This window comes from Neopelma chrysocephalum, unplaced genomic scaffold, assembly GCF_003984885.1.
Source record: "Neopelma chrysocephalum unplaced genomic scaffold, ASM398488v2 Primary Assembly neopelma1_200, whole genome shotgun sequence".
NCBI lineage: Eukaryota > Metazoa > Chordata > Aves > Passeriformes > Pipridae > Neopelma > Neopelma chrysocephalum.
The window spans coordinates 2,644,504-2,671,420 of NW_020897862.1; the positions used below are offsets into that span (position 1 = coordinate 2,644,504).

Consider the following 26,917-nt stretch of genomic DNA (forward strand, 5'->3'; position numbering starts at 1 on the left):
GGTGGAGTGGGAACTTCCATGAGGAAAGAACCTTGGGATAACCTGAAACCTGACTCCACTGCCAAACAAAGCACAGGTGAAGAGGTGCAGTTCTCTTCCTTACCAAACTTCGGCGAGGATAATGTTGGGGTTCAGGGGGGACTGGAGGTGGGAAAGTGCTTCACGGTACGTTTCCTGCTTCATGCACACATGCATCATCTCCTTGGTTTGAGGCTTGGTGGCCTTCTGAGAACTCACTTTAACAAAGTCATTCAGAGCTTTCATCTTGTTGAGTGCTTCTCCCTGGAAAAAAAAAAAAAGAGAGATGGAACAGGGTTAACAAATAGGAAATTCCTGGAGGAAGTTTAGAAAACATTAAAATGTGAAATGGAAACCTCGGTTGCACCTCTTATTTTCTCTTCAACTTGTAGCGATTTCACACGTTGCAACAAAACAAATTCAGTAGTATCTGCTTGAGAGAGATCCATAATTAACTGTGGATACTCTGCTCTGGGCACAAATGCATTGGAAGGTAATGACTGCACTGCTCTGAATCAGCCACTTGTGACCAGCTCCCACTAAATGGTAACTCAGCCACTTTATCTAATAACAGCACTGCTCTTTGAGATTTCAAACCATTCCAGACACACGGTGTGATTTGGGGGGTGTGTGGGTGAGTAAGAGATGAGGGAACTCACACGTGATGGGGATCTCCAGGCTCCCAACAGGATGTGCCAAAACCAACAGAGCAGTTACGAGGCTTTTTTTGTATTACTGATAATGTGAAGTTGGAAAAGCCAACAGCTGAGAACCAGCTCCAAGCAAGAGGGAAGTCAACCTTGTGGTTAAAAGCGATTTTTACCTGTTTCATCAAAACTTTCATGTGGTGGGTGCTGCCTCTGCAATAAGCTTCCAGGATCAGCCCAAACCTCAGGGAAACAGCAGGAACGTGCATTTCTGACCTGGGGAGAAGGGAGGTTACAGCAGTGCTGACTCACTGCATGACTGACTCATCCTCCCATTCATACCCACACCAGGAGGGTGCAGAATTTTGGCTGCTGATTCTTTCTGTGTAATGGGGAAGGAAAAAAAAATATGCCCCCAACCCCAGAAGGTGATGGAGGAAAACCACTGCCTGGGGTGGTGAGACGTTTTCTGTATGACTAAATCACAAACCACTCCTTTGAGAACGGCACTTGGGGAGCAAGAACAGTTCAGGGCTTATGGCTCAGAGCTGGCAGGTGGCCATGGATGTCCAAAGGAAATTCCAGCTCACAGGCTTGTGTGTGTGTATATACACATATAGACAAAAATTCTGAAAACAGAACCTAAACCGAACTCCACCAACTGCAACAGACAAAAATAAGTGAACAAAAAACTGTATTGTCCCCTCCTGGAGAGTTGGACTCGATGATATCCTTGTGGGTCCCTTCCAACTCAGGAAAGTCTATGAAATAATTCTTCCTCAGTTGCCCAAGGTAAAAAGCAGCAGTTTCTGGGTTTTGGGAATCACAGCAAGGAAATCCCATCAACGCTTAGACGGGAGACACAAGCTAAGGGGCAGCAAACAAACACCCTGTCAGCTCCACACCCAGCCAGGCCTGCTGTCCCACTGCACAGCGCCACGAAGAAACCAGAAAATGCTGCTTTCACTCAATTGCTGAGAAAAAGCCTAAAACATTTGCCCTTCACCTCAGGTGCCAGAAGAGGAAGTGGCCGATCTTGCGGTTGGATAACGCCCTGTCCAGCAGGAACTTGGTTAATTCACAGTCTAAGTAGGATTCGTACTTGAGCACCTGGACGAGCTGCAGCAGGTATTGGAACACATCATGATCTCTGTTGGCAGAAGGGAAACAGAAAAGACAACCTCATCTTTCCTGCAGAGACAAGGCTGTCAGGCTTGTTCACAGTCCCCCTCAGCAGCCCTGGCCAGGAATAGAAAGGGGCTCTGTCCCCTGGGGATCACACTTACGTCAGCTTCTTTAATGAGTTGATAGCAAAGGAACCAACGTAACGGTCGGGAAAGCTGAAATCCAGCAGCTCCAAGGCATTCAGGACAGGCAGCTCTGGCCAGGTCTGAAGCAGGGAAATCATCTGTAATGGCCAAAAAAAAAAAGAAAAAAAAAAGACCACAAGATTTTTACAACAATGGATATGAATCTGAAATTCTGCTGATGGAAGAGCAGCTCCTTGTGGTGGGTCACTATTTTTAGATGCCTCACAGCAAGTTTGCAAATACCAGGTCAAACCCTGAGGTGCCTTGTGCTGGTCTCTCATTGTCATTTAAGAATATCCAATCCAGATCCTATTTTTCCCATGAATTAAACAGATCTTTTTTCCCTTGCCTCCAGTTTCTTGAAGGAATAAATAAGACCTTGTTGGTTTGTAATAAATCTGGGACAGCCCACAGAGGCAAACCTCAGCTGGGAACAGAAAACCTTCCTTTGGGGCACCGTGAAACATCCCCAGCCAAGCTGGGCCCCCAAGCACAACACAGGAATGCAGGCACTGAAAGATGGATCAAAAAGGGAGTCCTGGCTGCCAGCCCCAACCTCCTCACCTGGGCAACATCCTCGTGCTTGTTCCACTTGGTGATGATGAGCAGCTTTGCCAGGGCCTGTGGGTACTGGTCACGGATGTCGTACCTCATCTTCCACACCAGGTCCTTCTCGTGCTCGTACAGCTCCGTGTGGCTCCTCCGCTCCAGGATCTCCCTCAGCTGCAGCTTCTGCTCGTGGGAATCACAGGAAAGAGCATACTCAGGGCTCAGTCTCAACCCAGAGGGCTTGCTCAGCTCAGAGAGACCCTGTAGGACTGGGGCATGGCCCAGTTTGGTGGAAAAAGCTGGTGGGGTAAGGTGGAAACATCTGACTTGATCCACGAAACCACGTTTGCACGTAGCTGAAAAACTGATGCCAGAAGACTCACCTCCTCAGGATCTTCTGGTGCAGCTCGGGGTGGTTCTCCATTCCTCCCCAACTCCAGCAGCTGGGACACAAATAAAGAGTGTGAGGAGGGCTGCTCAGTGATTCTAGCTCACCATCACTTCAGGGATTTATGCTGTGTTAGAGGTCAGTCACTTGCCACCTCTGGAGAAGGGCACTTGCCACCTCTCACAGCGCAGCAGGACCCCTCTGCTCAGAGGTGTAACCTACCTGCCCATGCTGCCCCTGTCCTGGTGGTGACAAGAATGAAGGGATGAGTCCTTGCCCCAAAAAGGGCACATCTGCACTCCCAGAGAGCTCGTGAGCTCTGGGTCACTGAGCTCCAGGCTAACACAACCCATCCCAGATTCTCAGACCCGGGGAGTGTTTGCCAAGCAGTCAGTGCTGCCCGAGCCCCCCCTGCTCTTGCACAGCCTGTCACACCCCCTGAGCCAGACCCTGCACTGAGGGGAGCACACAGGCACTCCCTGGCAGAGCAGAGCCCCCTTCTCCCCTCTAACAGGCACATTTCTTCTTCCACTTGTCTGCCCAGTTGCAGTGACAGATGGAAAGCCCCCACCCAACACAACATGTTATCGCTCTGCTGAAAGGCAGGGAGCTGCCGGTTTTCACTCATTTCCCCTTTTATTCCTCTTCTTCCCTACAGAGCCTAACACTGCCTGCAGTTTAAAGGTAGCTCAGTTAAACCCATATTTTAAACAAGTTCTTGTCTATAAGAGCAACTTCACCTCAGTAATTCACAGCCCAGAAAACTATTCACCCAAAGGTCCATTAGTTAAGAGAAAAAGTCACATTTTCAGTTAGCAATATCAATTTATCAAGTCTGCTTGTGCCCAGGCCCTGTTGACAGCTGCCCAATGGACAGTGACACTGGATGCTCCCACCCCAGCACGGCCAGGGAATTCCAGTGCCTCCCAAAAAACTCTCCCAAGTGTCCCACCTGCTCGAAGGATGGGTAATACACAGGATGTGCTGCCACACTGGGGAAGCAGATGACCAAGGCTGCTGCACTCTCAGTGTTGGGGTTGCATTGCACTGTGCCCATGGGGTTCAGAAGTTCCCCTTTCTCGTCTGAAAAGCAAAGCACATAAACCCCATGGACCCAAAGGTGAAGCTTTTGGTGCAGAAAGCAGAGCACTACTGGCCCCCAGCTCTGCCACCAGGCCCTGACCAGCTCCTTCATCGCCCTGACCTCTCCCAGGTGAGGTGTACATGACAGCTGCAGGTCAGCAGCCACCCCTTGTGTCACATGTGCAATGCCAAGCATAAGGGCCTTCACCCTGGCAGGGCTCTGGATGCCACCACAGCACAGAGCAGTGATCACACAGGGTCTGCTGGTCTGAACTGGAGAGGGAGGCAGGACCTGGGGCATCCCTGCCTTTGTGAAGATACAAAACAAGACAGGAGCTCCATCTCCTGACATACCTGGGAAGGAGGACCACATGTGCAGGCAGCACTCCCCAGTTTTCAGCTGGTCCTTGTAGTCGAAGAGCATGACATTGACCCAGGCGATGGGACAGTCCTGCAGGGCACAGACAGCAGCTCATTTGGGGCTGTAACTGCTAAAGGGGGGTGAAGGGAAGAAAAGAACTAACAAGGAAGTGAGATATTCCCATCCAAAGGCCTCACAATATCCAGAAACCCAAAGTTATACAATCTTTTCCAAGTCTGCAAATCCCTACAGGCAGGGAACTTCCCATTCAAGAGTGTGTGGGCACCCCCTCATCAAAGAGTTTCTGTAAAAAATTATACCAAGGAGCCATCCTGCCTACCTAATGTTTAAGTTCTCTAAAAGTACAAGATGGCATCAAATTCAGGTATTTGCAAAACCTGGGGTCTTTTGTGTAGTGCTGAATGGCACCAAACACCTCCCACAAATATGGCTAAAACTTCATCACCTGATATTTTTCATAACTAAAGAACCTCAAAGTTTCCAGTGAGGCCTTGTTACTCTACACTCAATGATATTTGAAGCAGCTGTGACATACTTCCTATATTTCACAGTGTGGGGGGTGGGAGAAGAACCTTAATGTTGAAACAGGGAGTTCACATGACTGCAGAAAACTGGGCGAAGAATGCTAGAAATAGCTCATAATAGGGGAAAAAAGGCTTGGCTCCTTTGTACAAGAATAAACACTATTTGTAGGATTCAAACTTTATGCTGCCAATCCCCCACCACACCCCCAAAATAAAACCCACAAGCCCAAGCCAGGCTCATTTTGGAGGGGGGAGACTCCAGCAAGTGACGTGACTGGGACACGGCCAAGACAAAGAACCTGTCTCCCTGCTCAGCCCAGCTCCCTCCCCCAGAGCAGGCCAGACACAGACTCCACAAGTGATCTAAGCTTTCCTGCAGTCAGGTCCCCCAGATGGAACACTTTACCTCATAGCACGGCCTCAGCAACACCAGCACTCAGAGCACACCAAGGCTCGAGCACAGAAACCAACTGGAAAAGGGGTTACGTGGCAAAAACTCTACTGAGACCCACCCACAAAGGGCATCATGTGTGGAGGGAACCACAGTGACATGTCTTCTTCCACTGGGGCCTTCTAGAGAGCTCAGCAGGCTTACCCCAAAGGCCACCACAGGCTTGGTGGAGGTAACAGAGTCCCCACTTCCCTCTAAGGTGACAAAATGAATCACTTCCCAGCAGCCTCTCACAAACCCTGGAGTTGATTTGATTACACTAAGTATCTTCAGCAAAATCCCATCTGAGACATCAGCTCCTAGATCGCGGGGAAAAGCCAAACAAAACACCAGCAATAACCTTTTCTAACGGAGTAAATGGCAGCAAACCACAGCTCAGAGCCTGCCAAAACACAAGGCAAGATTCCTGGCGGATATAAGGCCCAGCAAAACAAGGATTCAGCATTCTAAATTCAGACATCTCCTGCATGATTTAGAGAAACACTGAAAGCCAACCCTCTGGGTGACATTAACCCTGTGACTCATTCAGTCAGCCTGAAAACACGCCTGTTTTTGTGGTAGTAAATTACTTAGTCCCACCTATCTGCTCTGCTCAGTCTGCAGAGAAAACAACATGCATGGCATTAACTCTGGGTAGGGAAAATTATTAAAATGAATACAAAATCAGGGTGCACTCTGACTGTAATCTGCTCTCACCAATCATTTTAAATGATTTCTGGGCACCTCACTCACAGCTGCAGCTCAATGTGTGGAAAAATCCTTTTATGCAGAGCTCAGCTCTAGTAAAGGTGATTTTAAACTAAAAGCTCACCAGAATGTATCCACCTTGTTAAGATCCTTTTAACAACTCAGCTAACCAGACTGGGTTTGTCTTGCCAATCAGAGCAGTAAGATTTCCTTCTGACTGCTTCAAAACTGAATATTATTCCAGAGCGGCCACAAACATCCAGCCTGTGGATGAATCAGATCTTCTGTCCAACAAAAGCCTCCAGCAGGAGCTGGGATTGTGCTATTCTAAAATAACAAAAAACAACAATAAAAAGGTCGATCCTGGTCCCGTCCTCAAAACATTTCCAGTCTGAAGTTTCCAACCCAGAAATTGGTCCTCACAAGCAGGATTCATGAGCTGTCTGCTGCTCCCAGACATGACTGCACAGTAACCCTGAGAACTGATGTCAGCCCAACAAAGCCCAGTGAACCTCCCAGCAGAGAAAGGGAGGGAGCAGAACTGCAACCAACATCTTCCACGATCACATTTGTCAGCCCCTCATTTCTCTGCACTCTAGTAAGGATGGCATGACTAACCCTCTCTCCAGGGCATGCTAACGGTGTTTTTGTGGCCACACAAACAATAATTTGCAGAGGAACAAATGCATTTGCTGCTCATAAAGAAAATTCTCACATACAAAGAGCTCGAGGCCGTGAGCTTCAGTTACAACTCTGGGAGACCTGGAATTCAATTACAGGCTGCACTTGGATCTAGTTACTGAACCATTAAGGGGCTAGAAGTTTTGGAACAGAGGTTAGGAAAGTGAGGAATATCCCTACCTCTCCAGTTAAGAAGCTCAAATCAAAAGCTTCCAAAGTGATTTAACACTTTCCATCCTCAGTTTGCTACATGTGAACAACAGTAACCTTGAAGAACCTGCACTTTCATTTTACCTCAAGCTTTGCCGTAACCAGTGTTTACATTCCTCAGTGTATTCCCCCTTCCTAGCTGCTAATTTGCTCCGCAGGGGATTTGCAGGAAAGACCTTATTAGAAAGAAAATGCAACACAGATGATGGTTTAACCTCAACTACCAAACAAGGAAGTTGCAGAGCAGTGAAACGGAGACACCAACACCACAAGTGATTCCTCTTTTAAGTGCAGTCAGATGCTGGGCATGTTTCTTAATGGCCTTTCTAGAGAAGAAGTGACACTTAAACAACCTTCCCAACAGGCAGCCACTCCTCAGCTTCCCGTTCCTGCTGGAGAAGTCGGCAGTTACTCTGTGAGCTCTTTTATTAATAGAAAGTCTCCTGAGAGCAGAGGGCCCTTTGTTCAGAGTGGTGCCCTGTGCCCTCCAGTCCTGGCAAGCCTGGCTCAGCCCCACACTGGCTTTACTTACAGCTTTCTTGGACTTCTTCTTGGTGGAACGTGCCTTCTTGGCCTTCTCGATGACGGCGTAGAGGGCGAAGCAGAGCCGGGCCATGCGGGGAAGGTCACAGATGTTGATGTCGAAGTCCAGCCTCTGCTTCCACACGGGCTCTGAGCACACATTCACTTCTGAGCTGGACACTGTCTTGCACAGCATCTCGTTGCCGTGGAACAGCCCTGCCTGCACCACCAGCTGAGGGAAGGAGAAATAAGGGAACACCATGAACCCGTGGGGAATCGCCTTGTTTGCTGAAGACACACGATTAGGAGAGGAGTGGAACTGGGCACCCTGAACAGGATGTCCTGCTCCTGCCTCTTTCCCAAATCATTGAGACATTCAGTTCTTTAGTCTTTATCTTTACTCAGCTTCAGGAAGGGCATTGTTATCTTCTTACTTAATGCAGACTTGCATATTGTATAACGTGATATATTTCTGCCCTGTTTGCTTCCTTTCCCAAAAGGCAGCCATTCTCCAGCTCCCCCTTCACGGCAAGCACCCTGCATATCCCAGGGCCCTGCTGCATCCTGCTTTCTGCCCTCACTTTGCCAGCCATCACCTCTCCCATCATTCCCTTCTCAGAGCTGCACTTCCAATCCTCTGCTCTTTGCAGCTTCCCTGTCCCTCCACACCACTGCAAAATGCCATCACCACAGGGCAGCAGCTCTGCTTGCTGTGCAGAAGCTTTGGCAGGGCAGTGTTTCTGAGGCTGGGCTTCTGCCTGGCCAGTTCTCTTCCCCTTCCTGTCGTGTTGCAGCTCAGAACCTGCCCAAAGGCTGGATGAAGCACCACAGAGGATCAGGTGAGATCACACTTGTGGCCACTGCTGCCCTCACCACACAGACACAACAGATGTGACGGGAAAAGCCCAAGTACAAAACCCCAGAGTGAGTCAGTACCCACCTTCATCCTCTCATCTGCATTGACCTTGCTGCCTTGCACCAGCTCGATGTAGAAAGGCTGCTCTAAGGACCAGAGAGAGCCATAGTTTGGCTGGAAAGAGAAAACAGTTCTGATCAGAAATAAATGGAACAAGGACCTCTCAAGCCAGCACCAGAACTCAGCTCCCATCACATGATTTTTGCTCCCACAGGAAAGGACATGAAGCCTGGGACAACCAGGGAAGTCATAGAGGGGGCTGGAAGGCTGCCTGGAAACTCCCACCTCTGAGACCCTTGCGAGGGACTCATCCTGAGAGAGGAGGGAGAACCAGCTGCTGTTCCCAGCCCAGGTCAGCACCTCCATCTACAGATGAGCTGAGGGGACCCCACGGGCCACTGTCCCCTTTTTACCTTTTTCTTGGGGAGCGGGGGGGGCTTGGGAGCCATCTTTGGGGGGCTGGCAATGCAGTTGGTCTGCTCATCCCTCATGGCAATGATGGCAGAGCAGTGGACCATGGTCAGGTGGGGGGTCAGCCCTCGGTGCAGGCAGCTGCGGATGTACTGCAGAGACAGAGGCAGGGGGGTCAGAGCCATCACACAAACCACAGCTGGCTGAAGGAGCCAGGAGAGGACACAGCAACAATCAAAATTCAGTTCTAATTTATCTCCTCTTGCTTCATAAGCCTGGGCTCACGTTGCCAGAGCTGAGAATATGAAGTGCCTTTCACAGCTGGCATTTCATCAGTGCACTCAAATGGCTGCATTAAGGGAAAACACTGAGAAGGGCTCAGCACTCCCAAGAGGAGTTTGCCCTGCCAGGACTACACAGCTTACAGGGTTACTTGCCCAGCTTTCAGGAAGAGAAGCCCCAGCCCACCATGCAAGCAAGCAAATACTTCCAGAACCATGGTCTATAAATGTATTTACACAGCACTTGGCACCCAGAGACAGGCTAAGATCACTGGCCCCCAAAAACATAGGGATTTGTTAAGCTGCCAGAAGTACCCCTTGCCCTAAATAGCACCCAGGTCCTGTCACTGACGTGCTGCACTCCTGTAAACAGCACTGTCTCTTTGCTAACATGTCTCAATCCATGCCCCCAGCGAGAGGAGGCCACGAGGGAACAGATTCTTTGATAAAGCAAGACACGAGGCTCACCTGGAACTGGTACAGGGGGTAGTTCCCGTAGAGATACTCCCACTTCCCGTTCACCTGCAGGGTGTAATCCTCTGGCTTCTGCAGCGTCTCGTGGCGGAACACGGTCGCCTGCTTCTTGATGGCATAGCTCATCAGCGTGATGGGGAACTCCTTCGGGGAGATCTGGAAGGTGAAGCTCTCCTGCAACCCCAACAACACAGCACAGGCCATCAGACACCAGCAAAGGGCTGGGACAGCACACACACAGGTAACAGCCCTCCTGCTGAGGACAAGGAGAAGGACAGGGAGCTGGAATCACACACACATCAGCCAACCAGTAGGGATGTTTGCCAAACTGGGCAGGAGCACTTTCAGCAGCGCAAGCATGAGGCTGGAAATCAGGAACTTCCAGCCCAGTTTAAGCAGAATCACCAGCTCACGTGGTTGCCAGTCATTAAAAACCTTCCCACTGTCACCCCAGCAGCAAGGCACAGGGTGGAAGGGTCACCACGTTCGAACACACTGCTCTGGAAGGCCCTTCTCCCTGGGCATGGCTCCTGCTTCATACCCGGGCACAACATGCAAAAATAACATCAATCAGGAGTAGCAGGCAATACCAGGGGCCCACAGGCAGCACAGGCTGGTGCCTGCAAGCAGCGTGTGCTGAGCATGAGCTGAGCAGATTCGTGAGCTTCCAAAGGAATGTGAATGATTTTGTGCTCCTCTCCTACCCAAAACCAAAACGTTTCCACCCCATTAACATGCAGCAACCTCAGCTACCAGATAATCAGTACACCAAAGGCATGTTCAGGAAGGGGAACAGCTCCCTTGGTTGGAGGCTCAGAGTCTCCCTCCCAACCATCTCCACAGGCAGAGGAATCTGGAGAATGAAGATGAACACATGGAAACACTGTCCACACACACATTATTCTGTCTCCAAATGCCCAAAGGGTCCCAAAGGGGAAGCACAAACCACCAAACACTGGCACAGAAAATTTTGTGCTTTACCCCTCCAGACTGGAACTTGACGTTGACGAAAATGTTCTTGGTGGGGGTTTGTAGAGAGCCAGTCCCAAAGCCCTTGGCCATAGGCTCCAGCTGCAAGGGGAAGTTGTACTCCATCCAGGCTGCCCAGCTGAGCTGCTGCCTCTTTGCTGCTCTCTCCTCACAGAACTGGCACATTTTGGTGCGGAAATCATTCACCTCTGGATCCTGAACAGAGTCAAACTCGTGCAAACCTGAGTGGAGAGCAAGGGGGAAAGGCAAAATGAGCATCTGCAGCCAAGGGGGGAAATGAGCCTTTTACTCAAGTGTCTGTGAAAGAGTCTTCCTGAACACGTTTAATATGTGGCCAAGAGGAGAAGAGTCAGCCAAGCTACCAGCAATCATTTATTTATGATTTACTATTGACCCAACTACCCCAGCCCTCTGCCAGCAGGAGGGATCCCCCAGCTTGGGTCTGCACTCCCACTGTGCCCTCACTGGACCCACTGGAGATCAAACCTGCTGATTCCACCTCCCGCATGAGCAGGGCTCCAGCAGAGTGTAGGACAGGAGCAGTCCCACCTACAGCCCCCAGCTGATGAGGGGGGAACTGACCTTTCCCAATGAGCAGGCTGATCTGGGAGTTAATGACCTTCTTGACCCTGTCCCCTTCCCGGGCCACGAGGCGCAGCACGGGCAGGAAGGGCTGGATGTCGCAGAGCCGCCGCTGCTCGTCCTCCAGCTCCTGCTGCTCGGCCGTCTGGTTGATGCAGGTGAACACATAGGCCTCGGGGTCACTGAGCATGTGGTACAGGGGCTCATACTGGGCGTGCTTCCACACCACCTGGGCCAGACAACAGCACAGTGAGCCCTCCCTGCGCTGCCACAGCTGCAGCTTCCCCGCTGCGGGTCGGTTCCGACCTCCGCTGTCACCCACGCCCTCGCTCTCCCAGGATACACCACTTAGGAAAGGCAGTGCACAGCCCAGCCTCCTCCCAGCACTCCTGGACCTGCAATCCCAGGCTGTTTCCCACTCTGGTGACTCCAGCTCGTGCTGAACTGCTCTGTGGGTTTATTTTCAAGTCCCTTTAACTGATCCTTTTCTCGTGCTTGCCATTTGTTTCAGGCAAGGTAAATCCCTCAATCTGATCCTCAGATCCCCCCACCTGATCCTCACAGAAAGCACCTGTGACTGTGGCCCCGTGAAACAGAGGAATTACTCACACTGGAAGCAAAACTTGGATAAGTAACTTGCCCCCAGTAACATGAAATCTATGACAAGAGCCAAGAGCTTTTCTCACATCTTGTCAACACTACCCAGTTCCCAAAGATCCTCCTCTCCCAGGGGACAGTACTCCCACGTGACTGTTCATATCCCATTTTTCACTCTCATCCTAAATGCCTGCTACAGACAAACCTCTGGAGCAGATGGGACTCTGGCTGTGACACAGACCTGTCACCCAGCAGCTGGAACAAGGCTGTTACCTGCTTGATGGTGCCCAAGCTGGCATTGCAGGGCACACAGAGGTTTAAGTATATTCCTGTGGGCAGCAGAAAGTCCACCTGGATGTTCTGGTTTTCCCCCTTGGACCAAAATTCCGTAGGGCAGTAGATGCCTGGGGGCATCCTGCTCACTGCTCAGCTACAACCTGCAAGCAAAGGGAAAATAGCCTGTTGCTGTTGACCACATATTATCTGCTCAATTCTGTGCTGGGCTCTGTTGAAAGTTAAAGTGAAAAATAACCCAAAGAAAGGAAGGTCAGCACAGCCTTATAGCTCAGGAAAACATGGACTTCAGTCAACTTCCCAGTCCGGTGTCTTTAAGCCACATATAACTACTGCATTTGCTTCTATCTGGGTGCAACCCTCTCTTAACCCCTTCTAGAGTGGGATTAACATCTACATGTGCATTTGAGAATGAAACAAAAGAATTATCTTTACTTGAGAACAAAGGCACTTGTCCCAACAGCTCATCTACGACCAAGCAGCCAAGAGAAACAGTGAGTCCCTACCCCTGGCTGTGTAAGGCAATCCTCAGGCCACATGCTCCAAGCTCCACTTTGTTTTTCCAGAGCTCAGTTCTAGTCTGCAAGAGGGAGAAAGAGAATTGTTGCTGGTTCCAAGTATGCATGCATTTTTATACACACAAACAAATATTACTCTGCTGTATATCCCCCCTCTACAAGCATCAGAAAGATGAACTTCAGGGCTCAGGCAACCAAAATAAGTTTGTTAATTCTATCTGCAGCCTTTCCCTTGGCAGGGCTCTACAATTTATTCTCAGTACACCCAAGGAATGCAAAGAGGAGAACAAGAATCTGAAGGCTCTCAGGTACAAGCTGCTGCTTTCAAACACAGGATGAAACAAAAGGCATCCACCAGAAACCAGTTGGACATTTCCTCTCTCAAAGGCATGTAAGACCAAAGTCAGAGACACCCTCACACTCCATCCCATTTGCCCACAAGCAAAATACTCCAGCAATAAAACTCCAGTTTCCTGCACAGATGACAAGCAGCAGAATGTGGTGTCCCCATGTGCTGGGGGAGACTGGGACTGGTGGCATTGGCTCCCAGCAGGAGACAGGGAGGTGGCTCTAACTAATTCTCCCCAAACACCTCAAAGAAACCAGCTCACCTCAATTCCCTCTCACTTACCAGGGTTTTCCACCAGGTCAGCAGAGGAACATCCCAGTGGTACAGCCTGGAAGGTGCTCCACAGCCAAGGCTTCAGCCTCCTGCCCTGAGCACTTACCCTCAGCCCATAAAACCAGCACAAAATTTGCTCATTCACAACTTAAAATACGGCTTTGCAGCTGTCAGTGTGGAAACTTTGGAAGAGGCTGAGCAATGTGCTGCTGGAGATTCGGGTCCCCCAAACCATGGGGTCCTGTTGGCAGCTCCTCCTGAGCCAGCCCTGTGCCTCAGCACGACAAGGAGCCCAGCAGCATCTTATCTGCCAGGTCCTGGGAGAGCACACCACTTCCCTGTCAGCGCTGAGGTCAGGATTCCCAGAAACATGAGCTATGTTTTATCTGTCCTGCTTCCTTAGTGCACAGGCTGTATCACACAGCCACCGGATAGAGAGACCGCAAAAACCACCCCCAATGTGCCTGAAGAGGGAGGGCACAAAAAGGGGGAGGAGGCAAGGTTCAAAGTTTGAATAAAGCAAAACAAGCTGGCCTTGTTTTCTGCTCATTAACAATAAAATCAGCAAGTTTCTGGCGTATCTGCTGCCTCAGCCTAAATCAGCAAACCACCACAACTCAAGTGACCAGCAGAGACAGTAGTGGCTGAACTGCTTCCTCCTGCTGAGGATTTCTACCTCTCACCACATCCCACTGGATACAAGGTGCCTGTCCAAGCAATGAACACTACAATGTCAAGCTCAAGTTCAAGCTCAATACCTTGTCTGTCCCAGCTCACGGATTTAGAGGGATGTAGAAAGGTTTTTCCGTATCCTGGAGTGGATATACCAAAGGAAGAATAACATTGGAATTTCACCATCTCTAACACATCATTTGCCAAGCCTCTCCCCTTCCTACTGCTAAATTCAGAATTCTCTTTTTGTTGAACCTCAGATCTGACCCAGTGTGACAATTATTATTACATGAGGCAAGCCCTGCATAGATTGGTGCTCCTGCACCACCTCACTTCCACCTTCCCTTTTGCCTTGGGAAACGGAACAGAGTTCTCCAGGCTGTAACCTTGTTTGCACTGTCTTGACCTCCTGAGTAAAAGTAACTACAGCTCCCTTTTCTCTGGGTCATTTTGCCACTTATGAATAGCAGCATCACTCCTTTTTGTCAGGGTTGTTTTTGAGATATACTCTGTCTTTCACTGCAGCAGCCTTTAAAAAAAAAACCAAAGGATTCTCCATTTTAACTGACAATTTTTAAAGCCCCAGCACCACCTCAGACTTTCATCCTGGTGGACAGATGGATTATTTTTGGAAATCCCATCCTGTGGTAGGGTTTGGGCCTCTAAGTCTGGTAGCCTGAGGTTCAAGTTAATCAACCCACACTTGACAAAGTAGTTTCCTGTACAACTTGTGTATCTCTCAGAGCCAGGGCAAGCCAGGGTGAGACAGAAGCTTGTGTTTTCGGCGGGTGTAAACCCACAGAACCAACCTCCCCAGGCACATAGGTTGTCAAAGACCCCTGCTTATCAACGCTGGGCTGCAGCCACCCACAATCTACGGTAAGACACCCCCAGTTCTCACTCTTCCTGCTGCAATAAACCCCAGAACATCTTCTTGCTAGAATACTTCCACATTCCCCCACCCACATCTTCCTACGACAGATCTTCCTCCCCCGCCAGCCACATCTCCCACAGCCCTCAAACACTGGTTTTGGGGTGCAAGGCAGGAGCAGTTCTGCCTTTTTCACCAGAAGGAAGCCCAGTGGATGGGAACTGGCTGTGAAAATGAGAGGCATGACCAGGTACAAGGCCAGGGGAGGGCCCTGCTGTGGGACAGGCTGTGCCCACCGAGCTGTGGGGCTCTCACAGCTGCTGCTCTCAGGCTGATGATAAACTCTCAAGCTCTCAAACTCTCTTGAGAGCTCTCAAGCAGCTCTCCAGCTGCAGGCACAGCATCCCTTTGGACCTCTCAGACCCTGTCAGAGGAAGGGAAGTGCTCCCTATCACCCAACACAGGCCCTAAAGCATGGAGCACGTGCCCAGCAGGAGATTCCCATGAGTCCAAACATGAAGTTGTTCCCCACAGTTCCCGGACAATTCAAGTGCATTCCCCTTTTTCACAGGTATTTCTGCTCCATGGAATATTTTTGTGAGGGAAAAGTTAAAAACCTGTGCAAGACAGACTTTGCCAGGAAACTAGGGATGAAATGCACGTGGAGCCATTCCACCCTGACCCCTGCCTCTGGCTCAGAGCAGCACAGCGAGCAACAAAGACTCCCGATAGTGGGCAATTGCTCCATAATCCCTCATTAACTCTGAGGTGTGAAGTCACTTCCCAGGGGAGCAATCAGGGAAGAGGCACCCACTGGTACTAATCACTTCCTTACAGTCCCTTGTGCAACAAACCTATCATACAATGCCCAGTCCTCTTCATCACTGGGCAGAAAAAGGGATGGAGGAAAATAATTATGAGACAAAATTCCAGTTTTCAGATGAAGGCAAGTCCACAACTTCCTCTGTCCCCTTTGCCTCAGTTCATTATTCACTTTGCTGCAGGAAAGCTACAGGCTGCTTTGCCCTCCTTAAGGTTTCCCCTTGCAGTAATTAGTGTAAAGGTAATAAATGTGTATCTTTACCACAAAGGAGAGCTAGCCAAGGCAGAGCTGATGTGCACATGGGACTAGTCCATGACTAGCCTGTTAGGACAGAAATAAACCCCCAATTTTACTAAATTTCATGTAGAAAATATAGGCACCGCATCAGTAACAGGAGGGAACACACCTGAGGCATATTTGCACTTAAAAGTAAATTTATGCAGAGCGTAACAGACACACCTGAGACTACCCAGCCAATATTTCTGGCATATTGCCATAAAACACACCAACACAAATTTCCCCTTATGAAGTCTGTCAACCACACAGCTCTGGTGTTTACAGCACGGGGCCAGCAGTGGCTGGCAGGATCACCCAGGGAGCAGCGCTGCCCAAAGCCCCGCGAGGCTGCACAGGCGGGCACGGAAGCTCTGACACCTACAGACAAATCACAAAATTACCAAACCCCAGGACCACCAAAACACCTCTTGAGTTTATAAGAAACAAGCAAGTGGTGTGCTGTGTGGGATACAGCAGGAAGCCCCTTTCTCTGCTGGCATCAGCTCTGCTGGGGGAAGGGGCCACGGGAATTCTGGTGTGCACATGTGTTCCACATGTCTTTGCCACACAGTCAATGGGCACCTGGCAGGTCTGAACCACCCCCGAGCTTTCTGTGAGTGTTCTGAAAATGTTTTAAGCTTGGTCTTGATTCTCTGGTTGGGGTCACAAGGTGAAACAAGTCTACCCTGCATTGTAAAATTAACCCACAAATTTCCCCCCTCCCAGGACAGACTGGGAACAGTCCTGCAGCAGGTAAGTGTGTCAAACTCTTCCTGCACGTGGGGGACTCCAGCCTTGCAGGGGACTCACCCCCAGTGCCAGTCACTTAATCACACAAGTGATTACACAGGTAAGAAAAAACATGTGTAGCTGCTTCCCTTTGGCATAACTGGCATTAATGAGATAGATTTTTGCTCTCATGTCACAGAGGTGTTTCCTTTACAACTTCCACTGATCTTCCTGTGAAATACAGATGTATTAACTTCTATTATTCTTCCTGTAAGATACAGATCTGTGTCCCAACTGTGCCATCAGGCCATCACTGCTCTCTTTCAGTTCCTGTGACAGTGTTGCACCTTCAGCACAGTCCCGAGTTGCACCAGAGCTCTGCCTGTCTCTGGTTCCTCCTTCAACACACACACACAAGCGCAAGACTCGGCTCGTGAACTGAGTGGGGAAAAACTGAGACCCCTTGAAAAGGTGTGGAGGAGCATTCAAACACTGAACAACCCCTAAAATCAAAGGCATTGGCTTCTGTACCTCCAGGGTTTGCTTCCTCTAATTCTAGTTTAAAATGTTCTAATCTCCTTTACTTGGTTTACTGTAATATGACTTCTACCTCTACGAAATATAAAAATCAGATAAAGGGTTTTTTTCAGGTTATCAGCTTCTGTTTGTGCATCGATCTCTCATATCCTGCCACACAATCCCCTGCACTGATTCATTCATTCTTTCAACAGCAGTTCATTGTTCATCCAGCTCTACATGGCAGACACATAGTTATGTTGGTTTGATGACGCCTTTTATTAGATTTCTAAGCCCCTGATTAATCACTTTTACTTACATCAACAAATAGACCGATGTGGATGTACCATGGACTCTACCCAGGATACCTGGGCAAGGGATGACAACACACCCCCCTAACTCTTCAGGCCTCTGAGACACTACAGAGCATCCTCTTCCCTACCAGAAGGGCTGATAAAAAACAGCACTTAAGTCCCAAAAATCAGCATCTTCTGTGCATCAAGAGGTCACTGGAGAGCCATGGATTTTCCCACCTTCCATGGAAGTGTTCTGGCTATGGGGAAACTACAAAGATCAAGCTTTAAACTGGATCCAAAGACTCCCTTGGCTTGTGCCCTTCCCTTTATGAAATAAAGGCTTCTTTACTTTGAGCTGTTATATTACTCAATGCCTGCCTTAGACACACGCACACACTCCCACAAAACAGGCTCATGGGGAAAAGTAATGGGAAGCAGAAGTACACTAATGTGATCTGAACTGGAGCTAACCTTGTTTGTGTGCAGGGCTGATGATGGAAGGGGTTGTCACTGCAGAGATAGGAAAGCAGAATGGACACGTGGTGATAACAACAGGCTGCAGTTCCTGGGGCTCCCAGCTCCAGAAGGAGCCTCAGAGCAATATGCCATTGTCCAAGCTCAGCAGAACCTTAGATCCAACCAGATGGAACAGCCAGAGGGAGGGAAAGAGGAGCTCAGGTAAAGCAACCTAAGAGAAAAGGAGATGTAAAGCCACACCTCATCCTGGGACTAAAACCAGTATCACCAGAGAGAGACAGAGGAACATCAGGGAGTGAGAAAAGCATCTGATGGGAGACTCAAGAATCTTGTTCTGGTGGAAACTTCCAATCAACTTTTAGGCAAGCTCACAGTATTGCCTGAGGAACTGTCTAGTAGGAAACACTATATTTAGTGGTTAAAGCAAGAGCTTGAAAACCAACAACGTGTAAAGTTCCATTCCCAACCCTGACAATCATTTGATGCACAACTTCAAACAACGAACTCCTCTGTGTTTCAGCTTTCTCACGTGCTCAAGTGCAACCTATAACTCGTGAAGGATGTTGTAACCCTTAAGTGCTGGCAAAGTGTTTGTGGCATCCTTGCACTCTTGCTATTACTGCTCATGCGGGCAGAGTCTGGGAGTTGGAGGAAGTTGTGACAAATAAAAGCTTCCAGCTGAAGAGGTTGCTGAAATTAGGCTTTTTCAACTGCTCCCATGAGTGGACAATGCCAGAAACCCCCCAGGTGCATCTTGTTGGTGAAAACAAAACTAAGTCATGCATTTCTAATGACCTCTATCACAACATTCAACTTTCTTTACTTTCAGGTTCCCATCTCGGGCACTGTGTTTGGGTGTTAAGAGGCTCTCTTCAGAGAGCTCTTAAGAGACTTCCTCATGCCCTGCCAAAAACACAATCCAACCGACAGCAGAAACACACACGGCTATGAGCAACTGAACTCCTGCATCAGGGAAGGGCTGAACGACCAGATGTTGCCACTCCCCAAATCCGGGAGTGACAATTGTGTTGACAAGGTGCCATGAGTCCAAACCTCACCGGTAAAGGCCTGGCAGACACCCCAGCAGGGCAAGAGCTCACCACCTCCCCGTGGGGTGGACCACTGGCCAAAACAGCCATCCATCCATCCATCCATCCATTCTTCCATCCATCCACCCACCCACCGTGACACCGAGCAATTACTGGCCACCGCCACAGCCGCTCCTGGGAGGGGGGGGGACACGGCGCCAAGGGCGACCCTCAAGCAGCTCAAACCCGCGCACCACCCGCAGCTCACCGGGTTCGGAAAGCCCCAATTTCCATAAAGCAGAAGCGCTTTTACCCCTGAAGAACAACGCTGCTCGCTAAAGGAGCCCGGGCAGAGCCGGGATTTGCCGCAGCCGGCCCGGCAGAGCCCCCCCAGCACCGGGAGACCCCGGTGCCGCGGTGCCCCCGCCGCTCCCAGCCCCGCTCCCCTCATCCTCATCCCCATCCCCATCCCGGCGCTCACCTGCGCTGGTGCCCGCGGTGCCCGGGGGGTCCCCGGGGGCTCCCGGGCGCTCCCGCGCTCCCGGCCCGGCCCCGCCGCCGGCACCGCCCCGGCACCGCCTGCAAAGGGGCGTCGGGCACCGGCTGCGAAAGGGCCGCCCACCGGGTCCGCCCCGGCTCCCCCGCACCCCGGAACCCCCGCAGGGCCGTGCGGGGGCCGCGCTGGCCCCGCTCCGCGCCGGGGATGCGCTGGCGCGGGGTGAGCCCGGCGCGGGTCCCGCAGCCCCGCAGCGTTCAGCGCCCCGAGAGCCGCTCCCCCGCCGGGCGGGCAGCGGGAGGGGGCCCGCGGGGAATGCGGCGGGAGGGATGGAGCCCGGCAGCCGAGCGCGGAGGGTGTCCGGAGCGTGACATGGCTGCCACCCTCCTGCCGCAGCGCCGTGTCCCCGAACCGCACTCGCTGTCACAGGGAGCGGCTGCGGGGGCTGCGGGGCTGCGCGACAGCACAGCAACCAGGGCAGGTCCTCAGCACCTCAACACGCATGTACGTGTAAAACTACTCACACAGCAGATGTGAAACGGTTTGGGATTCATTCCTTCCCTGGAAAGCCCTCCTTTGACAGCCTCAGTCGTGCGACTGTTCTTCCTTCATCTGAAAAAGTGTTGTGCAACGAGGATGGGGAAGACCCCAAATCCCAAAAAGAGAGTCAAGTGGATTTGAGGAGGAGCACAAACACCTCCAAGGCAGGCAAGGTACCCCTGGCTCCGAGGTAGGGGTACCTCCTGGTGTTCCACTAGCACCTGCTAATCGTGGGAGTGGGAACAAGCACTCCTTTACGTGCTGGATGCCAAGGATGTAACAGGGTTATACACCCATTTTTTTTCTCCCTCCAACCTGTTGTACAGGTCCCTTGGCCGCAGAGGAAACCCACCCAGGCACCTCCCACCAGTGCAGCACCCCAAGGTGGCCCAAGGCTGGAGACTCCTCACACTCCCTCGGGGCTGCGAGCACCCTTCACACAGAGCAGCTCTCCCACTCATCACGGGAAATCAGTGGTTCCAAAGCAGCAGCAGATGGGGATCTGGAATGTTTCTAGTGTTCAAAGACAATCATTCCTCTCTGTCTCGTTAAATTTTCGGCAGCAATTAGATGCCCAGAGACCATTTGTTCATTTGAAAAATTCTCTCTTTTTTTTCACACGTCTCCTCTGAAGCGCCCACTGTATTTTGGGTCACAAATGAGAAAAGATTGTGAGTGTGGATTTGTGATTTTAATTATTTCACTGCCTCCCAGGGAAACAAACAATCCTGGTACAGGACGTGGTTGGTGCTACTGTGTCACCCTGACTAGTCCTGTAATTTTAGGACTCCCGGAATCACCATTTTTCCTAAAGCTTCTGCTGCTGGAGGCATGTGATTAAGGTATAAATTCTTTTTTTTTTCCATGTTATCATCCAAGAAAAATTCATTATTCTTGCATTCTGACTCATTTTTTTCCCTGAACATTACTAGTTGGCAACACAGATATCTTGCCATCAGTACAAAATGTGACTGTTGAAACATTTGTTCTTCTACTCCATTTGAATCTACTATCGTGCCTCCATGTGACCTTTTAACGCTCAGAAATTGTCTATTTTAAATCATCAGCCCTGACATGTGTTGAAGATATTTTTAACAGACTGTTTACAGGAATTCTGGTTTCTGTTCTGCAAATTTTTTTCCCCTTTTCAACAGCTTTTCTATTCACCATCTCCAAGTTTCACATGTAGGACTGTGCTGAACACTGACAGGGCATTTGCCCACCTGGCCTGTGAGAAGTTGGACACCAGAAACTGTTGGAAAGGGGAAAAAGGGCCCGAAAGTCAGAAAAATAGTTTGCAACCTGCTAGATTTAAGATCCGAGACCTCCACGGAGAACAGAAGGGAAGGGTATTAGTTGTTTTTCCTATGTGTTACTGAGAACCAAACAGTGCTGATGCGTGTGAAGAGAACACTGGTGAGAAGGGCAAGTGGCATCCACGTGGCATTATTCCAAGTGCACCCAGTGTGAGGGACGTGCAAGGCATGCCAGTTCACAAAGACCATCTCTGCTGCATACCAGCCTGGTTTAAATTTACCCAGAGTTGTTCCTAAAACTCTGAAAGGTTAGTTTTGTGTTCGCAGCTCTCGGGTTCTCTTGACACACACAGTGGCATGTGCTCCATGGCACTTCAGCTGGTGAATCTGCCAGAAACACGATTCCCTGCTCCTGCTGAGTCAGGGGGAAGCCACGTCCTGCTTGGGGAAGATGCAGACCCCAGCCTGGGATTCACCACTGTCAGACCATGGAGAAATTTAGCCCATGTCCCCAGCCTAGATGAGACAGCTGGTCAGCATTTGGAGGAACAACAGCGGGAGAAAGAAGAGGATGACGACAAGTAAGTAACGTAACCACAACACCTTGGTGTTTACAGGAACACCCAGCAAGAACACTTCCAACTGCCAGTGGAGCACCTGGAGAGACAAACACCCTGCCCTCCCTCCCGGGTCCCAGGCCATTTGTGCCATGAACGCAGAGATGTTGGCAAGTTTTGCGAATAGTAACACTTTCCGAAGCTGCTTTCGCCGCTTCCACTTGCCAGGCTAGAAGTCACCTCTCTCATCCTCCCCTTTCTGGGGCAGGGGGTAAACAAACAAACAAACCAAGCCACCAAACCGGCCGCATTTCTTCGTGCCACAAGGCAAACAGGAAGCCCCGGCAGCTCTAGGAAAGTGGGGGCTCTTTGCTCCATGTGGTTAACGCGACTCAGCAGCGGGAAACCGCGCCTGGCTGCAGCTCCGCTCCGACACGGCTGGGAACCTGCTCGTGTTTAAAAGTCAGAGGAGGGTTTGGGTTTGGTTGTTTGTTGTTTTTTTTTTTTGGCAACGAGATCTGAAATAGGATCGCAGCCACACGAAGTGTGCAGCACTGATCCAGGCCGGCTGTCCGGGGGGAGCAGGGAGCTCACCTGTGTCAGAACAGCTACAGGACACATCCTTTGCTCAGAAAAGCTCCTGGCCAAGCCAAGCTGCTTCAAGGTTTGACTATCAGTTTCTTTTTACATGTTACACAAAAGCTCTCTGTTCTATAGCACAACACCACACTGCTACAGGCTCTTGGATTTCTTTAAACACACACACACATATATATATATGTATATATATATATTTTTGGGGTACACAGCAATGTGCACACCAAAGGGACATTAGGATATCAGGATAAACTACACTAAGTATTAATGGCACCTCACAGCCTCCAGCCTCTGTACACATTCATTTTCGTATTTTGAGCTTTCCAGTTCTTCACTTCAAATAGTCAGAGCTGCCACAGCCTTACAAATTCCAAGGAACTTCACAAACAACTTCATACTGCTGCATTAATACTTATTCAAGTAGGACAGAATGTAAAAGGTGAGGGGAGAACTTGATGTTCATCACTTTGAAAATCAGTGCTAACGCTCCGAGGAAAGCGTTGACTAATCTGAACCAACTCCAGATCCAAAACCTCCTAAACTTCATTGGGGAAATTCAGATATGAAGTCACAATTTTAATGTCAAGCCCCGTATGACTATTCCTAGAGCAGTCAGCAGTGTGGTGGGACATTAGAGATAACACAAACTGCTCAACTTGCCAGAAGGATTATCAAAGCAAACACTCATCCCAGGGAAACCGAGCTTAGATCTAGCACTGATGCGACAGCACCAACCTAGTTTGACATAAATTCCTGTTCTTTAGGAATACAGCACTACTAACAATAAATAATAAATAGAAAATGTTGCTAATATATTCAGAACTCACACACTTTCATTTGTACTGCTTTAAACACTTAAATAGCATGTACTGTAAACTCTGTGTGCCTCTGGCTCCACAAGACTGGCCTGTCCCCTGCTAAGGACAAGGCAGGGGATGAACACCAGGTGAGGATATTTAGGGAAACAAACCCCAAAGCATCACAAACATCCTTAGCCAACCCCAGGCAGATTCTGTTTCCCTCTATTCTTCACCTGTGCCCAAGCAACCTTGTCAGGAGGACATTTCTCTGAAGACAAACGTGACAGTTATTTCAAAGCTCAGACTTCGGGACAGCTGAGGGCACGGTGGTATAACATGAGCTGTGTTTCTTTCAAGAACAAGGCCACAGTTTGCTTGTTGATGTTGCCACAAGAGAGATTTCCGAGGCCAAAACCACAACAAGGCCTCAGCGTGTTTTTCTCTTTGATGGACATGCATTCAAACAAAAATGCCATTAAGCAAAGTCTTTCCCCGAGCAGTAAGGAGCTGATGGTGAATTATTAGGGGGTGGGATTCAAGGACCTGAGCAGCCTGTTCAAAAAGCCTCTGAAACAGTGTCAAGCCAAAATGACAGAGAGAAGGGAGAACAATGACAAAAGATACTCTGCTCTCTTGCTGAAGGCCAGAGTGGCCTAATTTGGTGTCCTTGCCCAGATAAAAATATTGTTTTCTTTGTGTGACTACGCATTTAAATGAAGGATACTGCAGACTGGAGAACAGTGCATTCCTCCATGATTTCCCCACAAATGTCTGCAGAGGAAAAAAGTAACAAGAATTGACCCAGGTTAGCTGCAGAGAGCAGCTGAGATTCCCATCTTGGTCATCAGCAACACCACAGGACTTGTACAGGAGAAAACTCCCTGGAGGCAGTTCTGCGACAGAATTATCAAAATGAACCTCCTCGGCTGCTTCTTCATCAGAATTTCTAAGTTAGAACCTCTGCCCATGCCAAATTATTGTGCTAAGGAAAAGAGCACGTTCTGTTAAGTGCTGGTGTTGCAAGCAGCACATCACCCCAGGGAACAGGGTGGAAGGTGTTGGTTGAATGTGAGAGAGGAGGAGCGGCTGCTGACCCAGTTCGGCAAGAGATGTGAGGCTACAGCTAAGTCAGGGATATGGGGTGAGGTACTGACTGCAAAAATGCAGGACAAAATGGTTTGGGGGGAAAAAACCCCCACAAACACAAACCGACACCAACAAAAAATCCCCAGCAAAATTACACACCCTGCTGCGAAACCCCAAGACTTGCAAGGACAGGACCTGGAGTAAGGTGCTCATGGGTTACTCCTCACACTGTGCCGATGCCATGGATTTTACTCCACCAGCTTTCTCTGAGTGCAGAACACAGACAAGGTTACTTTGTGCTCCACGGGGCATTTTTGTGAAGCTTTGCTGTTTGTACAAGTCACTCGAGGCCTTTATCTGGCGGTGCTGCACAAGTTCAGAGCATCAATAGTGTGTCCACACAAAATATCACTTCCTTATCGCTTCAGAACATCCCTGCGAACACACACAGAGAACATTTCCCCCCACACAAGGAATGCTGCTCAAAAACTCACTTCTGTTGAAGATGTTTTTTTGATACAAAACCAAAAAATGTCAGACACAGCTGGTCAGAAGCTCCATCCCTTTTCTGACTCTCGGTTCTTCAGGAGGGACAAACAACTTGATCTGAGTGATCTATAAACCCACAAATTTCCATTATGAATTGTAACTGCCTATTTAACTAAACCACCCTGTTTAATCTTGAAATTACTCTGAGGGGATTCTGGATCCTTTTCTGTGCTGCCAGAAGAAAAGCAGCACTCAAGTCTTCCCACACTCAGAACTACAGTTCAAGTTCACATGAGCGTTGAGTTCTCAAAAAAAAAACCCAAACATAAAACCAGACCTCAGTGATAAAGTCAGAGCACTGAAATGAAAGTCCTTCATCCAGTTTGGGAATTTTGGGGGGTCTTTATTAATTGTTTCCAGTAAGACCGGATCTTGCAGGCTCTTGTGTGGGTGGCTGGCTGGCTGCACACGAGACAGATGCAGGTGCCTGACTGCGCTAAATATTTTGCACAAAACTGGTGAGTTTGTTATATTTCAGTGGTTTTTGTTTAGCTTTATTTGGCATTTAAAATGTGTATTCCAAACTAAGCAACATTCAGAACCCAAACAAATACACTCTCTGCATGAAAATCAGAATATATGTATCATGTTACCAAACGAGGTGGATGCCAGTGACGAATGCTTCAAGAATTTTTTTAGCAGCCACCTGAAAAATCACTTAAGAGTCAGAAATTAGTAGCAAAGGCCACTGCATGAGTCATCCGTGACAACAAGGAGAAAAGGAATGTGAAAGGAATTTTTTTAAAAATATTTTTTCTAAAATGAGAGATGGCTTTGGCTGAGAGAAAATTATTTTTACTGTCACCAGAGGAAAATTTCCATTTGCAAACAGGGGAATTTCCACCTGAGACATATTGATGAAGACTCATTTGCATAGCTGGAGGTAAAATTGCTTTTACCCTGGGAACAGTGTTGAAGGAAAAACAAACTCTTTTCAGCAGCAGGAAAGTGCAAGATTTTTGTACTTAAATTTTGGTCCAGGAATAGATAATGTTTGTTTTCATTACGTCTTTAAAAATATTTACAGAGAAGAGAAGATGTACTTCACAGAAGTGAACAGTCCAGCCAGCTTAAACAGAACCAGGACTGGGAAACTGGATTATCTGTGTAAAGCACTGTGTGCTCCAAGGGTGAGTGTGCCTCAAAACATCACATAAAAAGCTCTGTTGTTTATTATTACAGCATCATCATTGAAAATGTGGCAGCAGCTCCATGTGCAGGTCTCACCCTGCCCCTTTCCCTGACACCAGCCATGCTACGAACTCCCTGCCTTGGTTTCCCTCTCAGCTCGGTGGGAACAGGAATATTTAGTGTTGGGTCCTTTAAGAGATCAGCATTTTTTCACCCACCCTTGTCTTTATTGTTGGATTTTCTGCTACTCCTACATAAAGGAGAAAAAACAAAATATCACAAACCAGCAAAGTCTTTAAAAATCAGTCTTCTAAAGCCAGAGAGAGAGGGGATAGCATGGAAGACCACACTACTTATTTCAAGGAAAATATCTGAATAGCTTAAAATTAAGGGAAAAAAAAGAGTCCCACGCACTGAATTGATACTTTAGCTGAGTCTAGCATGTTAACTAAAGCATCTACTGCTAAATAGATAATAAACCAGTCCATATTCATAAACAAAACTGAATATTAATTCAATTATTAAATCAAGTGAATCATGGCAGTTTCCATGTGCAGTTTTAATTGCTTTCTAGAAGAGTCTGCAGTCTCTCTTCAACACGTGTACATTTTACACCCCTTAGGAACGAGGCTTCATCTTGGTGACTTTTCCATTGTTCCAGAATGGCAGTGATCTAACACAGATTACAGAGCTTACACACCTTTGCACACACAGTGCCTGGCTCGGCTGGAAAACTGTAAAGATTTTAGATTGAATTTGACACAACTTTATTTCCACCAGGTCCTCAGTAACCACTGTCTGTATCAGCCACTGTCTGTATCAGCACATCAAGCTCACAGGGACTCACTCCCCTTTTCTCCTAAACAGGAGGAATTTCTGTACTATCCAGTCCCTTTTCTAAGAGATCTCTGCTGGAAGCTGCTCTGCACCATCACAAAGACCTCAAGTCCAGCTTTACCCCGACAGTAAGAGGAATCCACCATCAAACACAAGCAGCCATAAAGCACCTGCAGCCTGTGGTGCTGGGGGGGCTCAGCGAGATGATAACTTTGCATTGAGTTTCCTATTTTATTTCCTTGC

The 26,917-nt window shown here is 49.0% G+C and overlaps 1 protein-coding gene across 1 annotated transcript in view; it reads right to left on the reverse strand.

Annotated features, from left to right (window-relative positions):
• The window catches only part of PIK3CD (phosphatidylinositol-4,5-bisphosphate 3-kinase catalytic subunit delta), a 24,013-nt gene extending 4,315 nt beyond the window's left edge, over window positions 1–19,698 (reverse strand). Inside the window, exons 1-18 of the mRNA XM_027703024.1 lie at window positions 19,307–19,698; window positions 12,504–12,577; window positions 11,977–12,140; window positions 11,107–11,335; window positions 10,516–10,745; window positions 9,529–9,708; window positions 8,782–8,931; window positions 8,393–8,482; window positions 7,463–7,684; window positions 4,350–4,446; window positions 3,865–3,995; window positions 2,908–2,967; window positions 2,540–2,707; window positions 1,952–2,073; window positions 1,672–1,815; window positions 842–941; window positions 104–282; window positions 1–53 (exon numbers count right to left, since the gene is read on the reverse strand). The exon at window positions 1–53 is cut by the window's left edge and continues 78 nt beyond it. Of these exons, the coding sequence (XP_027558825.1) occupies window positions 1–53; window positions 104–282; window positions 842–941; window positions 1,672–1,815; window positions 1,952–2,073; window positions 2,540–2,707; window positions 2,908–2,967; window positions 3,865–3,995; window positions 4,350–4,446; window positions 7,463–7,684; window positions 8,393–8,482; window positions 8,782–8,931; window positions 9,529–9,708; window positions 10,516–10,745; window positions 11,107–11,335; window positions 11,977–12,117 (2,296 nt within the window). The 5' untranslated portion in view covers window positions 12,118–12,140; window positions 12,504–12,577; window positions 19,307–19,698. The remainder of the gene's footprint in view (window positions 54–103; window positions 283–841; window positions 942–1,671; window positions 1,816–1,951; window positions 2,074–2,539; window positions 2,708–2,907; window positions 2,968–3,864; window positions 3,996–4,349; window positions 4,447–7,462; window positions 7,685–8,392; window positions 8,483–8,781; window positions 8,932–9,528; window positions 9,709–10,515; window positions 10,746–11,106; window positions 11,336–11,976; window positions 12,141–12,503; window positions 12,578–19,306) is intronic.
• Between the last annotated feature and the right edge of the window lie 7,219 nt (window positions 19,699–26,917).